This window comes from Kogia breviceps, chromosome 11, assembly GCF_026419965.1.
Source record: "Kogia breviceps isolate mKogBre1 chromosome 11, mKogBre1 haplotype 1, whole genome shotgun sequence".
Lineage (NCBI taxonomy): Eukaryota > Metazoa > Chordata > Mammalia > Artiodactyla > Physeteridae > Kogia > Kogia breviceps.
Window position 1 is genome coordinate 9,686,257 of NC_081320.1, and position 15,212 is coordinate 9,701,468.

The 15,212-nt window shown below is 54.8% G+C and overlaps 1 protein-coding gene across 1 annotated transcript in view; it reads left to right on the top strand.

Moving 5' to 3' along the window:
* Nucleotides 1-1,220: 1,220 nt before the first annotated feature.
* Nucleotides 1,221-15,212, top strand: part of LOC131765952 (glycerol-3-phosphate acyltransferase 2, mitochondrial) — a 29,428-nt gene continuing 15,436 nt past the window's right edge. The window contains exons 1-3 of the mRNA XM_067007197.1: nucleotides 1,221-1,361; nucleotides 2,893-2,976; nucleotides 3,708-3,905. Of these exons, the coding sequence (XP_066863298.1) occupies nucleotides 1,235-1,361; nucleotides 2,893-2,976; nucleotides 3,708-3,905 (409 nt within the window). The 5' untranslated portion in view covers nucleotides 1,221-1,234. The remainder of the gene's footprint in view (nucleotides 1,362-2,892; nucleotides 2,977-3,707; nucleotides 3,906-15,212) is intronic.

Sequence of the window (15,212 nt, forward strand, 5' to 3'; positions counted from 1 at the left end):
TCTAGGATTGGGTCACATGACAAGGCTTAGGCTGTAAAGGGGTCTGGAAAAAATGTGGCTGGCATTTTCTCTCTCTAATGGAAGGCTGAGTGGGCCAGTAAGGAAGAAGGGTGGAAGTAGAGGACCTGGCAATGGCCAGAGAGTCTACCAGGGTCTTGAATGCCAAGCTTATGAGGAAGGACACCATGATGAAGCAATGGGGCAGCCATCAGAAGCCTGTGGCCAGGGCAGTGGTGGTATCGGCTGAGTGCTGGCGAGCTCTCTCTCTCTCTCTCTCTCTCTCTCTCTCTCTCTCTCTCTCTCTCTCTCACACACACACACACACACACACACACACACAGGAGTTCTCACCAGGAAGGGTAATTGGGAGGGGGTCACCCAGTTCCCAAAGAGCAGTGACCTAACTTGCTCAGTGATTCCCTGAAGGTGGTGGTCTTGGGGGCAGTGGGGGCGGGGCGTCTGCAGATGGCAGTGGAGAAGGGAGGGGCCTGGGATCCCAGGCCAGGCTCAGGACACATGGAAGGGCAGGGGGCCCCACGCCAAATTCTTCCCCACCAATCCCTAACATCCCACCCTTAAAGCTTTATTCATTTGGTTAAGCATCGCCCTCCTCTATTTTACAAGACAAATACCCCTAGCAAGGCAAGGACCACAGTGGGAGCAAGTTGCCAGTAACATGGCTATCCCAGAAAGGGCCCAGGGCAGCGGGCTGGGGAAGGCTCTAAGAGTGAGCAAGGGGCCACCCAAGGCTACCACTGCTGCCATCCCTGGGTTTTCCTGTTCTTCCTCTGGAGCCCTCCCCCTACCATTGAGGAAGAAGCAGCGGGCCCCCATCACGGTTGTGGCCCCGAGGCCCAGGCTGAGGACGGGTCAGTCGGGGAGCCCTGGGACCAGAGGGAGAAGCCTCATGGCCTTCAGCCTCCCCCGAGTCCCTGTGAGAAAGGCCCCTCTCCTGAGGGTACGGGCACTGTCATTCTGTCCTCCTCACAGACAAGGCAACCGAGGCCCAGAGACGCCCGGCACACGGCTGCACGGCACAAGCAGAGCCAAGAAAGGCAGGATTCCGCACGCGCCTCCTCTCGCTGGTGCTGCTGGGAGGTTCGGGGCTGTGGGCTGGGGGAGGGGCTCTCCCGACCTCAGAGCAGGGCCACTGAGTTGCCTCCGGGCTCCCCACAGACGGGTGTGAGAGGGAAACAAACTTCCATCTCGTTCAGGTGCCGTTGCTGCAGCAGAAATGAATCCCGTCGGACACGAGCCCCTCGCTTTTGGAGTCCTGCTCAGTGGCCAAGAGCTGTCACCACATCGTCTCCCTTGGGACCTGCCCTCCCCTGTGGGATTCTCTGAGTGTTCCCACTTGGCAGGTAGGAAGACTGAGGCCCAGGGCAGTGAGGTGGCCTTTCTAGAGTCAGCGCCCGCAGGGCGGCTCCAGCCATGGGCTTCCAGATGGGGACGGAAGGGGCAGTGGCCTGGACGGAGGCAGGGCGGTGCGGGGGACAGTAGCTACGCTGGGGGGGGGGGGCGGACTTGGTGACGGGCGGGGTGTCAGGGAAGGTGGTCTGGGAGGAGGGTGGGGAGGATGGGGGCCGAGCCCTGCGTCTGGGGACGTGGGTAGGGAGGCCATAGGCCGAGGTCGAGGTTCGACCTCATCGGCCTGCCTCTCTCCTGCCATCCGGCGCGTGTGACATCCCACGGTCTGAGCCGCGGCCGTCCCCCGTGCCCCTCCACGGCCAAGCGCTGTAACATTGGGGGGATACGGGGTGTTGTGAGATGAGTCAGGCCACCGGTCACGGAGCCCAGCACAGGGCAGGGGTGAAGAGGGCGCCGGGGAGCCAGATGGCCCAGGGGTGAGGCATTTACCGTTGCGCGCGCGCGGGGGGGGGTGCGTCTCAAGTGGGTGCCCGCAGCAGCCCCCAGCCCTCTCAGCAAGTCTGCGGCGAGAGCCCGGCGGCAGCTGTGAGCGCAGCTCTCTGCCGGCTGCGCCAGAGCCTCTGAGAGGCCCAGGCCGAGGCAGAGCAGCCCGCGGGCACGTTGCTGGGAGCAAACCTGGTGGCTCCCGAGATGAGCCTCCTCCCTAGCCGCCCTCTCCCCAGTCGTCCCTGAGTCACCAGCACCCTTCCCTTCCACTCGGTTCCCTGGGAAGCTCCCTGTCCCCCACTGTCCTGTGAGTCACCCCTCCACCCTCGGCACCCCGCCCACGCGGTGCGATCATCACGCGCGCTCCCCCAGCCTGCTCTCTGCACGGCGCTTTCAAAAGGCTGCCTGGAGGCGGGCCGTCAGGCGGGCAGGGCGCTCGCTCCGCCTCTCACCTCCCGGGGGGCCATCTTCTGGGCCTTCTCCTGGGCTGTCTCCTGTCAGGTGGGGAGACTGACCGAGTTGGAGGGCTGAGTGCAGGGCCAGGCTTTGGGGAAGGGGCTGGGTGCCCAAGGGCCTCAGACAGACGGAGAAGTTTCAGAAGGCGTGACCTCCAAGGCGCCTGGGCAGGCTTCTTAGGGGTCTGCTGCAGGCCCACCCTCTCTTTAGGCTGGCAGGGAGCCCACATTTCCACCGTTAGACGTGTATCCCTCCAGGCCGTGCCCTGGGTCTGCAAGACACCCCGCCGAGATGAATGCACTCAGCTCTGGCAGGGCCTCTTCAGTTCTTGGCCATGACTTCACTCCGCAGGTGCTCTGGCCACCTGCTCCCAGCTCAGCACAAGGCCCCGCTGGGCAGTGGCCAGGGGAGCGCGCCTGGTGGGAGCAGGCAGAGCCGGCCTTCCTGCTGTCTGCCCTCCGTCCTGCTCTGTGGCCACCTTTCTGGACCTCGGGTCCCCTTTGACAGCATGGGGGGGGAGGGGTGTTCTTTGAGCTTCCTTTTGTTTCTAGGTCAGAAACCAAGACCCACTTCTGTTTGCAGCTGTGACTTTGGTCAAATCGCTTGACCCTCCTCAGCCTCAATTTCATTCTGTGTGGAGGAAACAGATAGTGAGAGCCCCCGAAGGTGAGATTTTTGATGGAAGAATCGTTAACACCAGTGACCCCATAGGCCTTTACCATCTGCAAGGTGCTTTCACGCAAAATATCTCATCGGGGCGCTCCCACGGACCCTGAGAGGTGGTGATGCTTTCATCTAGCCCCCACCCCGGCCCCTCAAACTTACAGTTTGAGAAACAAAGGCTCAGCTACAGGGGGACAGGCACAAGGACTGGTCTCACCTCCAGGTTCCCTGTCATCAGATGAAACGCCAGATCAGGGAGAGGCCTGGGCACAGAGCCAGGGGCGGCTGCTCCGAATGTTCTTCTCACCTTTCTCTCCCTGGTCGGGCATCTCTGGGAAGGCAGAGGAGCAGCGGCCCTTCCCCAAGTGTGGCGTGAGGGGGCAGGGAAGTGCTTCTGACAGCTGTGCAGATAATCAGTACTTCTCCCTTGCTGCTAATGGCATGTTTAGCTTGCCGACTCCTCTGTTTGCCTGGTGCCTCCCACGGGCCCAGAGCTGGGAGTCTCTTAGCTCTTGCTTGGGGCGGGACATCTGTGACAAAGGGGGCCTGCCTGCTCCCCAGCCCTGGTCCACCCGGGACCTCGGGGTCCCCCTGCACTTCTGTGCCTCGGCTCCCCCCACCCCAGGGAGCTCCTTTCAGGCTCTGGGAAAGTGGAAAGGGCCTCCTGCTCCTGGACCCCCGGGTGCCCCAGCCCTCCGAGCTCAGTGCTGCATGAATCTCTTATCTCCACGCAGGACCAAGTCTGGGTGATTCTGCACTGAGTGGGTCTCATGGACCAGCGGGACTGTGGCCAGCCCACCTTCAGATTACACTTCCACCCCTTCCTGCAACCCCGTTACCTCCCCCAGGCCACCACGGGACACATCTCACGCTTGGAGCAGGACGGACGCCAGCCCACCAGGCCCCATCACTCCTGAGCTCTCACTTCCTAGGTTAGTAGAAAACCCAGCTCACACTCTCAAGGGGCTTTCTTCCTCTGGCTGGTCTGCAACCCTTAAGGGTTCATGGACTTCCCAAAAGCAGCCCGCCATATTCCTCTCCGTGGGGAGAAGAATCTTTGGTCTGGCTGTGCCCACTGTCCTTGGCCTGGTGCCCTCGGCCTGGTGCCTTCACGGCAGCCCCGGCTTCTTTGCTCCTGGGCTCAGCTTCTGCGTGATGAAAGGCTTTCCCTTTAGGGGTCCATGGCCCTCTGCTGACCCCCCAGCCAGATGGAACGGACCCCACAGTGGATAGCAGAGGACCGGGGTGAAGACACTTGTCTGTCTGTCCATCTCCCGTCTTACGGGGATCATCACCTCACGATGCTGTGACTCCTTGTTTACCATGCGGCTCAGTGCTGGACTGGCCCCTCCAGGAGATGGGGGGGCCTGGCCCATTCACCGCGGTGTCTCTAGTGCCTAGAGCGGTCGCCCAAACAGGATGCTCAGCCACCGTCTGCCGACAGAATGAATAGGTAAAATTTGTTCTCTTTTCCCTTAACGTTATTTCACGAAGAATTTTCCAAGTTTGCCATCTTTCTGGGCTGCGTAATGAGTATCCTGCCTTATTGACACATCATTCCGTTCCCCCCCTGCCACTTGCAGAGCATTTTGGCTGAGTCCACTTTTGTACTATCATAAATAATGTTGCTATAAACAGCTGTGCACATATAGCTATTTTTCCTTTTGCAATTATGTCTTTGGGAGGAATTCCAAACAGTGGGATTACTGGGTCAAAGAACATGGCATATTTATGGCCCTGGATATGGTGCGACTGGCTAATTCTCAGCCCCCAGGCCGGCCCTGTTGTCCCCAAGGTTTGTCTCTGAGTGACGCCCACAAATGTTCCTTCCCTTTGGCGCCAGAAGTGACCCCGGTGTGCTCCCTCTGGCTCCTGACTAACTGGGGGCCAGGCGCAGTGGCAGGGGGTGCTGGCGGGGGGGAGTGAGTGGAGGGGTCAGGGGGAGGTAGCTGTGGGGATGGTGCAGATGAGGCGTGGCCCCCAGATTCTGGGGCCAGGAGTCCTGTTTGAGGGCCAAGGAAGGCACTGCCTCTCCCGGACCCCCTCTTTCTCTCGGATCAGCTCTCTGCTGTCCTGGAGCCCCTACCTCAGTCTCTGAGGCCGGGGGGCGGGGAGCAGTCCCCATCTGGAGGGCCACAGGAAGAAGGGAGGGGGGCTCTGGTGCCTCAGCTATTCCTGACTTCCCTCCTCGAGGCGCTCAGGTGGAGAAACAGAAGATATGGAAAGCTGGTTTTGAATTAAAAGTCTGCATCATTGTAAAAAATGGGTCTGAGATCCCGTCTTCCCCAACATGCTCTGTCTGCCTTCCTCCCGGTCCCCTGCCTCCAAACACCCCTCACTTCCTCAGCTCCCTGAGCCCCCTTAACCCATCAGCAGCACCCAGAACCAGGGGCCTGATGGTAGAGGGGGAGGGGCCCACATCAGCCCCTCTGGGCCCGGCCCCAGAGCCGAGAGGAGGGCAGGGTGCACCCCACCTCAGGTACACCTTCCCTGTACCGGGGAGGCTCATTCCGTCTGGGGTGTCGTCCTGGCCGGCATTTAATGGGTACCTCTGAGGTTTCACTCCACTGATGGCGTCGTGTATTGGGAACAGTAGTGCAGTGCAGGAGGGGCCCGCTGTTTCTGAGAGCTGGCCGAGCCCCAGCCCAAGCAGCAATGGGCAGCAGTGAGGCCCCGTGTCCCCAGGCTCTCCCCTCTAGAGCGGCCAGCAGGATCTCCCTGTACCTCCTTCCCTGGTCCTTCTGGCTTTCAGGTCTCCGGGGGCAAGTTCTGGGAAGCAGCACAGAACGAGCACAGGACTTGGGAGCTCTCGTCCTGTCTCTGCCACTGGCTGGCTGTGTGATCCAGGCCCCCTGCCCTCTCAGTCCTCAGCTGTAACAAACACCAGGGTGCTGACGCCCACTCCTGCCTTGGGCGGCCCCGGTCAAGGCCTCAGCAGGGTGTGAGCCTCACGGGCTCACGAGGGGGTCCTCCAGAAGGACCATCAGGTGGGTGGGCATTGTAATTAACCCAGTTACAGATGAGGATACAGGCTCCGAGGGGTTCACTGACTTGCCCAGGTCACAGAGCCAGTCAGTGGGAGAGCTAGGCCTTGAACCCAGGCCTCTGGGTCCTCCGGTTCCCATCTGCCTGGCACCTCCTCCTAAATGACCACATGGAGCTGATGTTTCTGAAGATGAAGCCAGGGTTGGGGCCACTGAAGCAAAGAGCAGTTGCAGTTTATGTTCTGAATCCTCAGGCAGGATTTGCCAAAGGTTCCCCGCTACCCCGACCCTCAGTAGTATGTCTTTCCTGCTGGAGGAGAAGAAAGGTTAGAATGGGGAGAAGCCTGTCCTACTGGGACCCCAAGTCCCAGGGGGTGGACTTGGCAACTCTCTGGGATTCAGAGGGAGTCTCAGAATCTGTTGGACTCCTAGCTCTCTGCCATGATGATTTTTCCCACCGTGCAAAAGGAACCAATGGCTAGAGACTGAACCCTACTCAGGAATCTCTTGCTTCTTTCCTGGCAACATTTCATTTACATAGTGGGAATTCCTGTGGGGACAAGTCAGGTAAAAGGAGAGTGGGCAGGGGCTCTTAATGACAGGTCATTATGGTAGCCGTTGGAGCTGATCACAAATGTTCAAGTCTCTTTTATCCCAGGCCCATCCGTGATGACTTTTCTATCCACTTCAATTCAGCCTGGCCGTCCGACTTGCTTTGATCAATAAATAAAACTGTGCCCAATAAAAAGTGATGTGGGTATAACTTCCAGGCAGGAAGGAGGGAGTTGATGAGAACGTCTGGGGGCCATGGTGTTGACACCCCTTGAATTTGCATATCGCCATGCAGCTCACAGCAAAAGCTTTCACAGTCTTGGGGCTGCATAATGCGGCGGTGAGAGCAAAGACATTAGCCACTCCTGAGTCCATCTTGTTGCCTTTTCCTAACTGGCTGTGGCTCACCAGATATCCCAGGCTCTCCCAGACTCGTCAACTCCTTTCTCACTAGGCAGGGTCACACCAAAGCATAGAATTCCCAGTGTGTGGGCTCTTCCAGGCAGAAGCATTAATTAAGGGGTCCTTCTTGTCTCTTTCCTTGTCTCTGAGGTTCTGGACACACCTGTTGAGATGAAGCCTCCGTCAGATTGGGTCACTCGTGACTATGATGTGCAGAGCCTTCCCGCTGACCCACAGTGGACATGTTGCATGTGCAAGAAATCAATTTACTGTTTGGGTCATTGAGATTTAGGGGCTGTTTGTTGCTACAGCATAGCCCAGCCTATTGGGACTGATACAATCACCAAGCTAGTCAATGAGAACCTTGCCCAGGACTTTAGAGTTAGGACCTAGGCCTTTCTAGTGGGCTGGACCCATAAACCTTGCTGCTATATTTTCCACCATGGGAATGTGGGAGCTGAGAAATAATTTTTTAAAGAGAGAAAAGGCACACATCCAGGAGAGGTGGAGATACATGCCCAGCGTTCCATTTCCTGCCTAAGATGCAGATGTGTAAAAGTCCCCTGGGTCCTCTTATGAAACACTTCCCCCTTTATTATACAAGCTTGGGTTGATTTAGGTTGGTCTCAACCAAGAGTCCTAATACTGAGCGAAAGTAAGGATTCAGGACAGCCTCCCTTTTCCAGATGAGGAAGCTGAAGTTCCGAGTGCTTAAGTGGCTTGTCCAAGGTTATAGAGCCATTGAGGGTAAATGTTCACTTGCTCCCTTTCTTAGTAAAATAATTCAAACAGTAAAGATAAAATGCTAGCCTTCCCTTCTCGCTCTCCCAATCCCACTCTCCAAAATTAACTACTCATCAGTTTGGTGGGCTTTTTACCAAACTTTTAAAAACTATATATTTACACATAAAGCTACACCACATTCAAAGAGTTTTATTAGAAGAATGGGATATTACACCCATTTTTCTGAAATTCGTTTTTTTCACTCATCGGGTTGTTGACACTTCCAAATTCTATCTGTACCTGGCCCATCTGGTGATATGCCAGGGAGAGGAGTGGTGAATGAGGTCAGGGCCCAGACTCAAGGGAAGCAGGTCAGGAAACCCTGGGGGTGGGGAGTGGGGAGAGAGTCTGGAGAGAACCTTCCAGGCACCTGGTTCTGCCCCTTTCAAGGCTCCCAACAGCCCTCGAGGCAGCAGCTCCTCCGGCTAGCTCTGCACCAGAGGAGCTTGGCCTTTTGTTTAAATTGAAATCTGCTCCCCCGCTGAATCCTCCCACTGGCCCAGTACTTTCCATTAATTCCGGGGCAAAGCGCTTTAACCGCCTCCCAGCCTCCCACGGTAGATCAGGCAGGGGTGCAGCGTCTCCATCTGGCTGCAGATGCAACTCCTGCATCCGGGGCCTGAGAAGCAACAAAAACCAGCTCTGCAGAAGGTGGAAACAAACACCAGTATTGACCAGGAAGAAGTCAGGAGCCCAGAGGCTGAAAACCAAGGGCCCAGGGGGCATGGAGAGAACCAAGAGGAGGCCCGGAGGAAACGGAGACAGCCAGAAGGCAGGCAAGCAATTAAAGGAGGGGGCTGAGTTTTCAATTAACAGGCACCTCTGCTAGCAGTAGATAATTAACAGGTTGGCAAGGCTGTTAGCAAGGCTGCTGCCAGTGAGGACTGGGGCAGGTGCCTGGGCATGGGGAACAGGGGGTGGGACTGGGGCTCCAGATTCCACAGGAATGAAAAGGCAACTTCAGGCTCAGGAACCTGAGGGCCGCTGAGGGTCGTGGGACTCAGCAGGGATGTAGTGTGCAGGCTGGAGGGTGGGAGGGCAGGCCGGGAGTTGGGGTGGTGATGGTGGTGTCATTGAACTGTCCCCTGGCCTGCAAAGGCCGTTGGTTTGCAGAGCTGTCTCTGCCTGGAGCTGGGCTAAGGAGGGAGTTGATGAGAATGTCTGGGGGTCACGGTGTTGACACTCCTTGAATTCGCGTATCGCCATGCAGCTCACAACAAGCTTTCACAGTCCTCTGAGGCTGCATGATGTGGGGATGAGAGCAGAGACTGACATTTGCCACACCTGAGTTCATCTTGGTTCCACCTCCTAACCAGGTGTAGCTCATCAGACATCCCAGACTCTCCCAGACTCATCAGCTCCTTTCTAGTTAGGCAGGGTCACACCAAAGCATAGAGGAGCGAGCGTGTGGGCCCTCCGGCTGTATCTTCCCCGATAGGGAGTTTGAGAAAGGCACTGCTCCAGACAGTGGAGCCTTCATCATCCTGAATCCCTGAGTGGCCTGCGTGGAGCAGATCCCCCTCCCAGCCTCGCGGAGACATATAGTGGGAGTGAGAAATACTGTTTTAAGTTATGAGATTTCAGAGCTATTTGTTACAGCAGCATAACCAAGCCTATATCCTGGCTATTACACAGGGTGACCCTCACCTCCCTGAGCCTCTGTTGCCTCGTCTATAAAGTGAGTAAGAATGATGCTCACCTTGAATGATTATTGGGAAGTTAAGTGAGATGATATATAAGTTGGCTGAAGGATCTTCTCAGTTCCTGGGTTGTACGCCTCCTCCAAAAAAGAGGAATGTTGCCATGTGCCAAGGTCAAAGGCCAGGGGCATTTGCTTGGCCACTGCTAATGGTTGGAACTGCTATAGTGCTGAGCAGAGATTAAAGGCTGAGCCCACATGGGGATGGCAAGGTCCATGGGACGCTGGAGGCCTGGGCTGACCCTCCCAGAGGGAAACCAGACCAGGTCCCTCCCTCTGCGCCTTTTCCAGCTCTCTTTTTTCTGCATTGTGGGGAGAGAGGCTGATGGCTGCTGCCCTTGTCCATGCCTGGGGAGGGCTGGCTGGACCAGTAAGTGCTTCTCCCTGAGCTACTGGGACCCAGACGGGCTTCCCTTGGTTCTTAAAGGCCTCAGGCCATGTGTGACCCTAGTGAACTGCCAGCAGCACAGGCTTTCCCTCTGTACCCTCTCCTACAGCGTCCCCAGCTTCCCTTCCTCTCCTGGCTACCTGCTTACCCTACCATCTGTCAATCATCCCCTTCAGCCTGTTCCTGAGCTGGTCCCACTTTCCTCCATAGAGGAGGAGCCAGGTTACAGGAACAGTCAGGAAACGGCTGACTGTTCTCCACTCCGTTTTTGGCCTATTCCCCACTGTTTCTGTTTGGTCTACAAGATCAACCCCCCCCCCTTTTTTTTTCAGCTGATCTCATTCCTCCTGGAGTTTCTGATGCTCTGCATCCAAAGCCTGAGCAAATGTTTCTGTTCACTTTCCAAATATGAAGCCTTCTCGCCCTCTCTCTGTAGTTGGCTCCCTGCTCTGAGCTCACCTGATTTTTTAGAGGCAGAATGTTCCAGGGGCAGGCTTTTAAAATTTCCTTCTTAGTCTGAGCATGTTCTGTTGGGGCTCTTCCCCTCTCCACCCAGGAAGCTGCCATACGCCCCCACAAGCAGCCACGACGCCTCTTCTCTGGGGCCTTCCTGCCCACCATGACTGAGCCCACAGGTCTGGACTCTGAGATGCACAAATACGATCAAGGTGACCTCATGTCCATGGAGCATCCTGATCAGGAAAGCACTTGACTCTCAGCTGTCTTACTCACAGCCACAGATCAGCAGGGATTGGCAGTTTCCCTCGTCTCTCTCACAAATGAATCCCTGTTCTGGCTAATGCCAGCAGCTGCCACCCTAGCAGCCAGAGGTACAGCCACCAGGCCTGCGCTGTCCAACGCAGTGGCCACTGGCCACATGTGGCTTTGGGCACTTGAAATGTGGCTCCTTCCTTTGTGTCAGACAGATGAGACTGCTGAGGCTCGAAGCATTAACTGAGCACCAGGGTCACAGAGGGCAGCAGGAAGCAGTGCTGGCCTGAGTCCCAGGTCTTCCGGCTCATGTGACTAGTTGTCTACCCAAAAGCCACCCTCCCCTTCCTTTCCCTTAAAGCTGAGGATGGCTATACAACCCAGGATGACTGATGACAGATGTCCCCCGAGAGGGGTTTCCAAGATGGCTACCGCTTTCCTGGCAGCTCTGATGGCTCTTCAACTTTGCCCTTCACCTGCCACTTATTCTTCTCTGAGGCATCAACCACCCTGTGACCATGAGAATGAGGTACCTGCTGAGGACGGCAGAGCTGAAAGGACCCTGTTCCCTGATGACCTCACTCCAACCCTAACAACTTGACTAGCCGTGGCCTCCTGACCTCTAGACTTCTTGTTACTTCAGGAAAAAAACCCAAAACCCTATTTGTTTAAGACACTGCTGTCAGGTTTCTGTGTTTTTGTTATATGCAATTCTAACTGATCCTGTCCCGTGTCCTTTGGGAATTTTGGTCATGGGCAGAATTTACTGGTAGGAAAGGAAATAGCTCAGGGAATCTCTAATCTCACCATTTGTCCTCTCAAGTTTGCAGGGACAGACAGAAAGTTAGCAGGAAACTAGTTTTCCTCAGTGGCCTGGTGGGTGAATTCTAGGAGGATACCCTCGTCACAGAGCATGAGAGCCCAAAGGAGGATGGCTACAATCAGAACCATTCTTTTCACATTACTGATGAAGAAACTGAGCTCTATGTCAGTTAGGGTATGTTTGGCTGCAAGTAAAGAAGACTCAAGTAATGGGAGCTTAATTAAACAGGAGTTTATTTTATTCACATAACAAATCTATGTGGTTGCAGGACTGTCCCACAGCCCCCAAAAAGCCAAAGCATGAGGTTGGCAAGTCTGAGATTTTCTTGGTATTTCCCTCATTGTTGCAAGATGGCTGCCAAAGCTCCAAACATCACATTCTCATTTAATGACAAACAAAACTGGAAAGAAGGGAGGACAGAGGACAGAAAAGGAGGAGGCTTTCTTTATAGAAGACAATCTCCCAGAAGGATCCCAGCAGAGTCCTTCTTCTTTCTCCTTGCCTGGGAGTAGGTCACATGGTTACCCCTAGTTGCAGTGGAGGCTGCCCAGGCAAGTAGTTAACAAAGGGCAGAAGTGCTCCACAACCATTTCCAGTCATGATCCGTTCCCTGTGGGCACATTGCCACCAAGCCACATCAGAGTTGTGTCGGCAAGGTGCGAGGAGAGAATGCCTGTGGGTGGGGGACCGATGGGGCACCTGACTTGTCCAGGGTCAGACAATGACTGGTGGAGAAAACAGGACTAGAACTCCAGTCTCCTCTCCACCGGTCTCTGAGTGGGAAGAACCTCTGTGTTCTGGTGCAGCAGATGCTGCTAGAGTATTAGAATTCTGTGCTATTGGGGGAGTCCATGTAAGCCAGTCATGGTTTTCCTGTCCCCTCTGCTGGAGACTGACCAAGAATGGGTGTGTGATGCCATTCTGGTCAGTGAGCTATGACAGAAAAACTGCTTATGGGGATTCTGGGGAAAGTTCCCTTACTCTTACATATCCAGGAAGAGGTATCCTCTCCTGGGTGCTATCCCCTGCTGGATGTGATGGCTAGAACTGTGGCAGCCCTCTTGTGATAATGAGGGAAGCTGATTTGAAAACAGAGCTGGCCCACTGAGGCGGGCAGCATGACAGGTGCAAGAGGCTTGGGTCTCTGTTGATGCCACTGCAGTGCTGAGCTAAGCAGCGTCAGGCTGTCCTACCTTGGGGCTTCTTTGCACAGGAGGCCCATCTCCCTTATTGTTTAAGCCCCTTCTAGGTGGGCTTTCTGTCCCTTGCACCTGAAAGCATTCTAACTAATCCACCCGTTTGCCTCTGCTCCATGTCCTGCTCCAGAGGCAGGCGCAGAACAGCACCAAGCAGCCGCTACCCGTTCTTTGCCCACACAGCTGGAGCTCAGCCTTGTGCGTCTAGCTGTTCAGTACATACCACGCTGCCTACCACAGCCAGAAAGAGGTTGAGAACTGCATTCAAAACCCCAGACAGTGGGCAGGAGTGGTTTGGGGAGAGATATTATGGGGGCTGCATAAAAGAAGGTCATTCCTGACCTTCAGAACCCCACCATGGCCCTGCCCAGCCCAGCCTGGCCCCCAGTGACTCTGAAGACAATGCCAGCAGCCACCTTCCAGCTGCTCCTGGGCAGGGAGGGGCAGAAAGGTTGGTGGTTAAGTGCTGGAGAATTCCCAGGCCCTGGGGCCGGCCCAGAATTGGTTTTTGTTGCGGGAACGTGACCATTCTGTCCCTGCAGCTTGCCTGGTACAGGATGAATACAGACCAGTTAAGTACTTTTCAGGCAACTGATTATATAGATATGCTTCCATATGGACTCTCTTGCAATGACCCAGGATCCCACGGGGGCCCTCCCCCAGCCATTTGTGCTGAAACACAGCATGCTAGCCTCTTTGCTCTCTAGGAAAGGGACTCTTTGGCAGGAAGAAGGGCCTAGAGGGAGGTATTTCTTGAGGCACTTTCTTTCTTGGAGGAAATGCTAGAGGGCCCTAATGTCACTACTCCCCCATGCCACCCACCACCAGCTGCCAAGTGAAGCCTGCACATTGCGGATTTGCTCATACCTCCCCCGGTCCAGGGCTCTGGTGGCGCCTGCTGCCCTGGAATTGCCGGGCAGCAGGGGGCTTCACGTTCTGCTGGTCCAGCTTCATGTTGCTGGGCTTTTTGCTTGTGCCAGTCCCCATGCCACGATCCCCTTATCGACCCAGACAGTTGTGCCACCCCGGTGTGGCCATCAGAGTCATAGGGATTGGTTCAGGCATGGGCATATGTGACTCTTTCTGGGCCAAAGAGCATCCGTCTTTGTGGGAAACTTTGTGGGAAACTCTGGGAGAGGGATGCCCACACCTCTAGGTTTGTCAGATGGAGAGTCTACAGCTGGCACTGCCGGGGACCATCTTTGTCCCCCAAGGGGCTCAGCCTAAGAATGAAACCAACCCAGAGGGAAGCAGACTGGAAAAGCTCTAAGGGACATCCTGATGACATTATTTGCAGTACCTGAATGCATCTGTGCCTGAAAGCTACCTTTGGACTTTTCAGTCACTTGAGTCAAGAAATCCCTTTGTTCAAAGAGACCAAAAAACAAAAAACAATTTGAGCTGGGCTTTTAGGCATTCACATGAAAAGTCATTCATTATGGGACTTCCCTGGTGGTCCAGTACCAGGGTAAGACTCGGTGCTCCCAATGCAGGGGGCCCAGGTTCAATCCCTGGTCGGGGAACTAGATCCCGCATGCGTGGCACAACTAAGACCCCGTGCAGCCAAAACAAAATAAATAAATAAATAAATATATTTTTAAAAGTCATTCATTATGAAGAGAAAGGCAGGACGCCCTATCAGGCAGGATTGCTCTCCATATGCTGCTCTCACAGCACTTACCCACTTGGGTAGCATTGGCTGTTTCTTTATCCGCCTGCCCAACTGAACCGTCTCTCTTGAAGGAGTGGACATTGCTGCCTCCTCACCTGCCATTGGACCTCAGATGTGGCTCATTATACTCTCAAGCTGAGTTAAATTCCTTGGCACATTTTCATCTTTGGTCCACGTAAAACCCCTCTCTCGTTTTATTTATTCTCTTTTAGCTCTGTATCTCTCTCTCATTCCCTTCCTCTGCACAGGATACATGTGAATGGATCTCCCCCCACCCCCCGCCACCCCCACACTGTATACGTTCTTGCAAAATGGCTACTCACCTTTATCCAGCTAAGTCTGACCTGTCTATAGATCGCGTTAGTTCTCTGCTGCTGTGTAACAAGTTACCACAAACTTAGTGGCTTAAAATAACATACATATTTAAAATATTTATTTATTTTTGGCCTCTCTGGGCCTTCGCTGCTGCGAAGCTTTGGGCTTTCTCTAGTTGCGGTGAGCAGGGGCTAATCTTCGTTGTGGTGCGCGGGCTTCTCATTGCGGTGGCTTCTCTTGTTGTGGAGTACGGGCTCTAGGCACGCAGGCTTCAGTAGCTGTGGCACATGGGCTCAGTAGCTGTGGCACACGGGCTTAGTTGCTCCACGGCATGTGGGATCTTCCCGGACCAGGGCTCGAACCTGTGTCCCCCTGCACTGGCAGGCGGATTCCTAACCACTGTGCCACCAGGGAAGTCCCCACATTGATTCTTTAATCCACTATCTGAGTATCCACCTTGTATGGGATAACATCATTTTTCTCTATAAAGTGAGTCAGAGTTTTCCCAATAAGAACAACTCTTTCCCCACTGGCTTGTGATGTACCTCTTATCACATACTAAGCTCCCCTATAACCAGAGATCCAACTCTGAACTCTCCATGCTGTCCCAGCAGGTTGTCTATTCTTTCATTAACGCCATATTGGTTTTTTGTTTGTTTGTTTTTAAAACGATGTCATTGTAGTATACCTGAATATCTATGGGAGTGAGTTTCC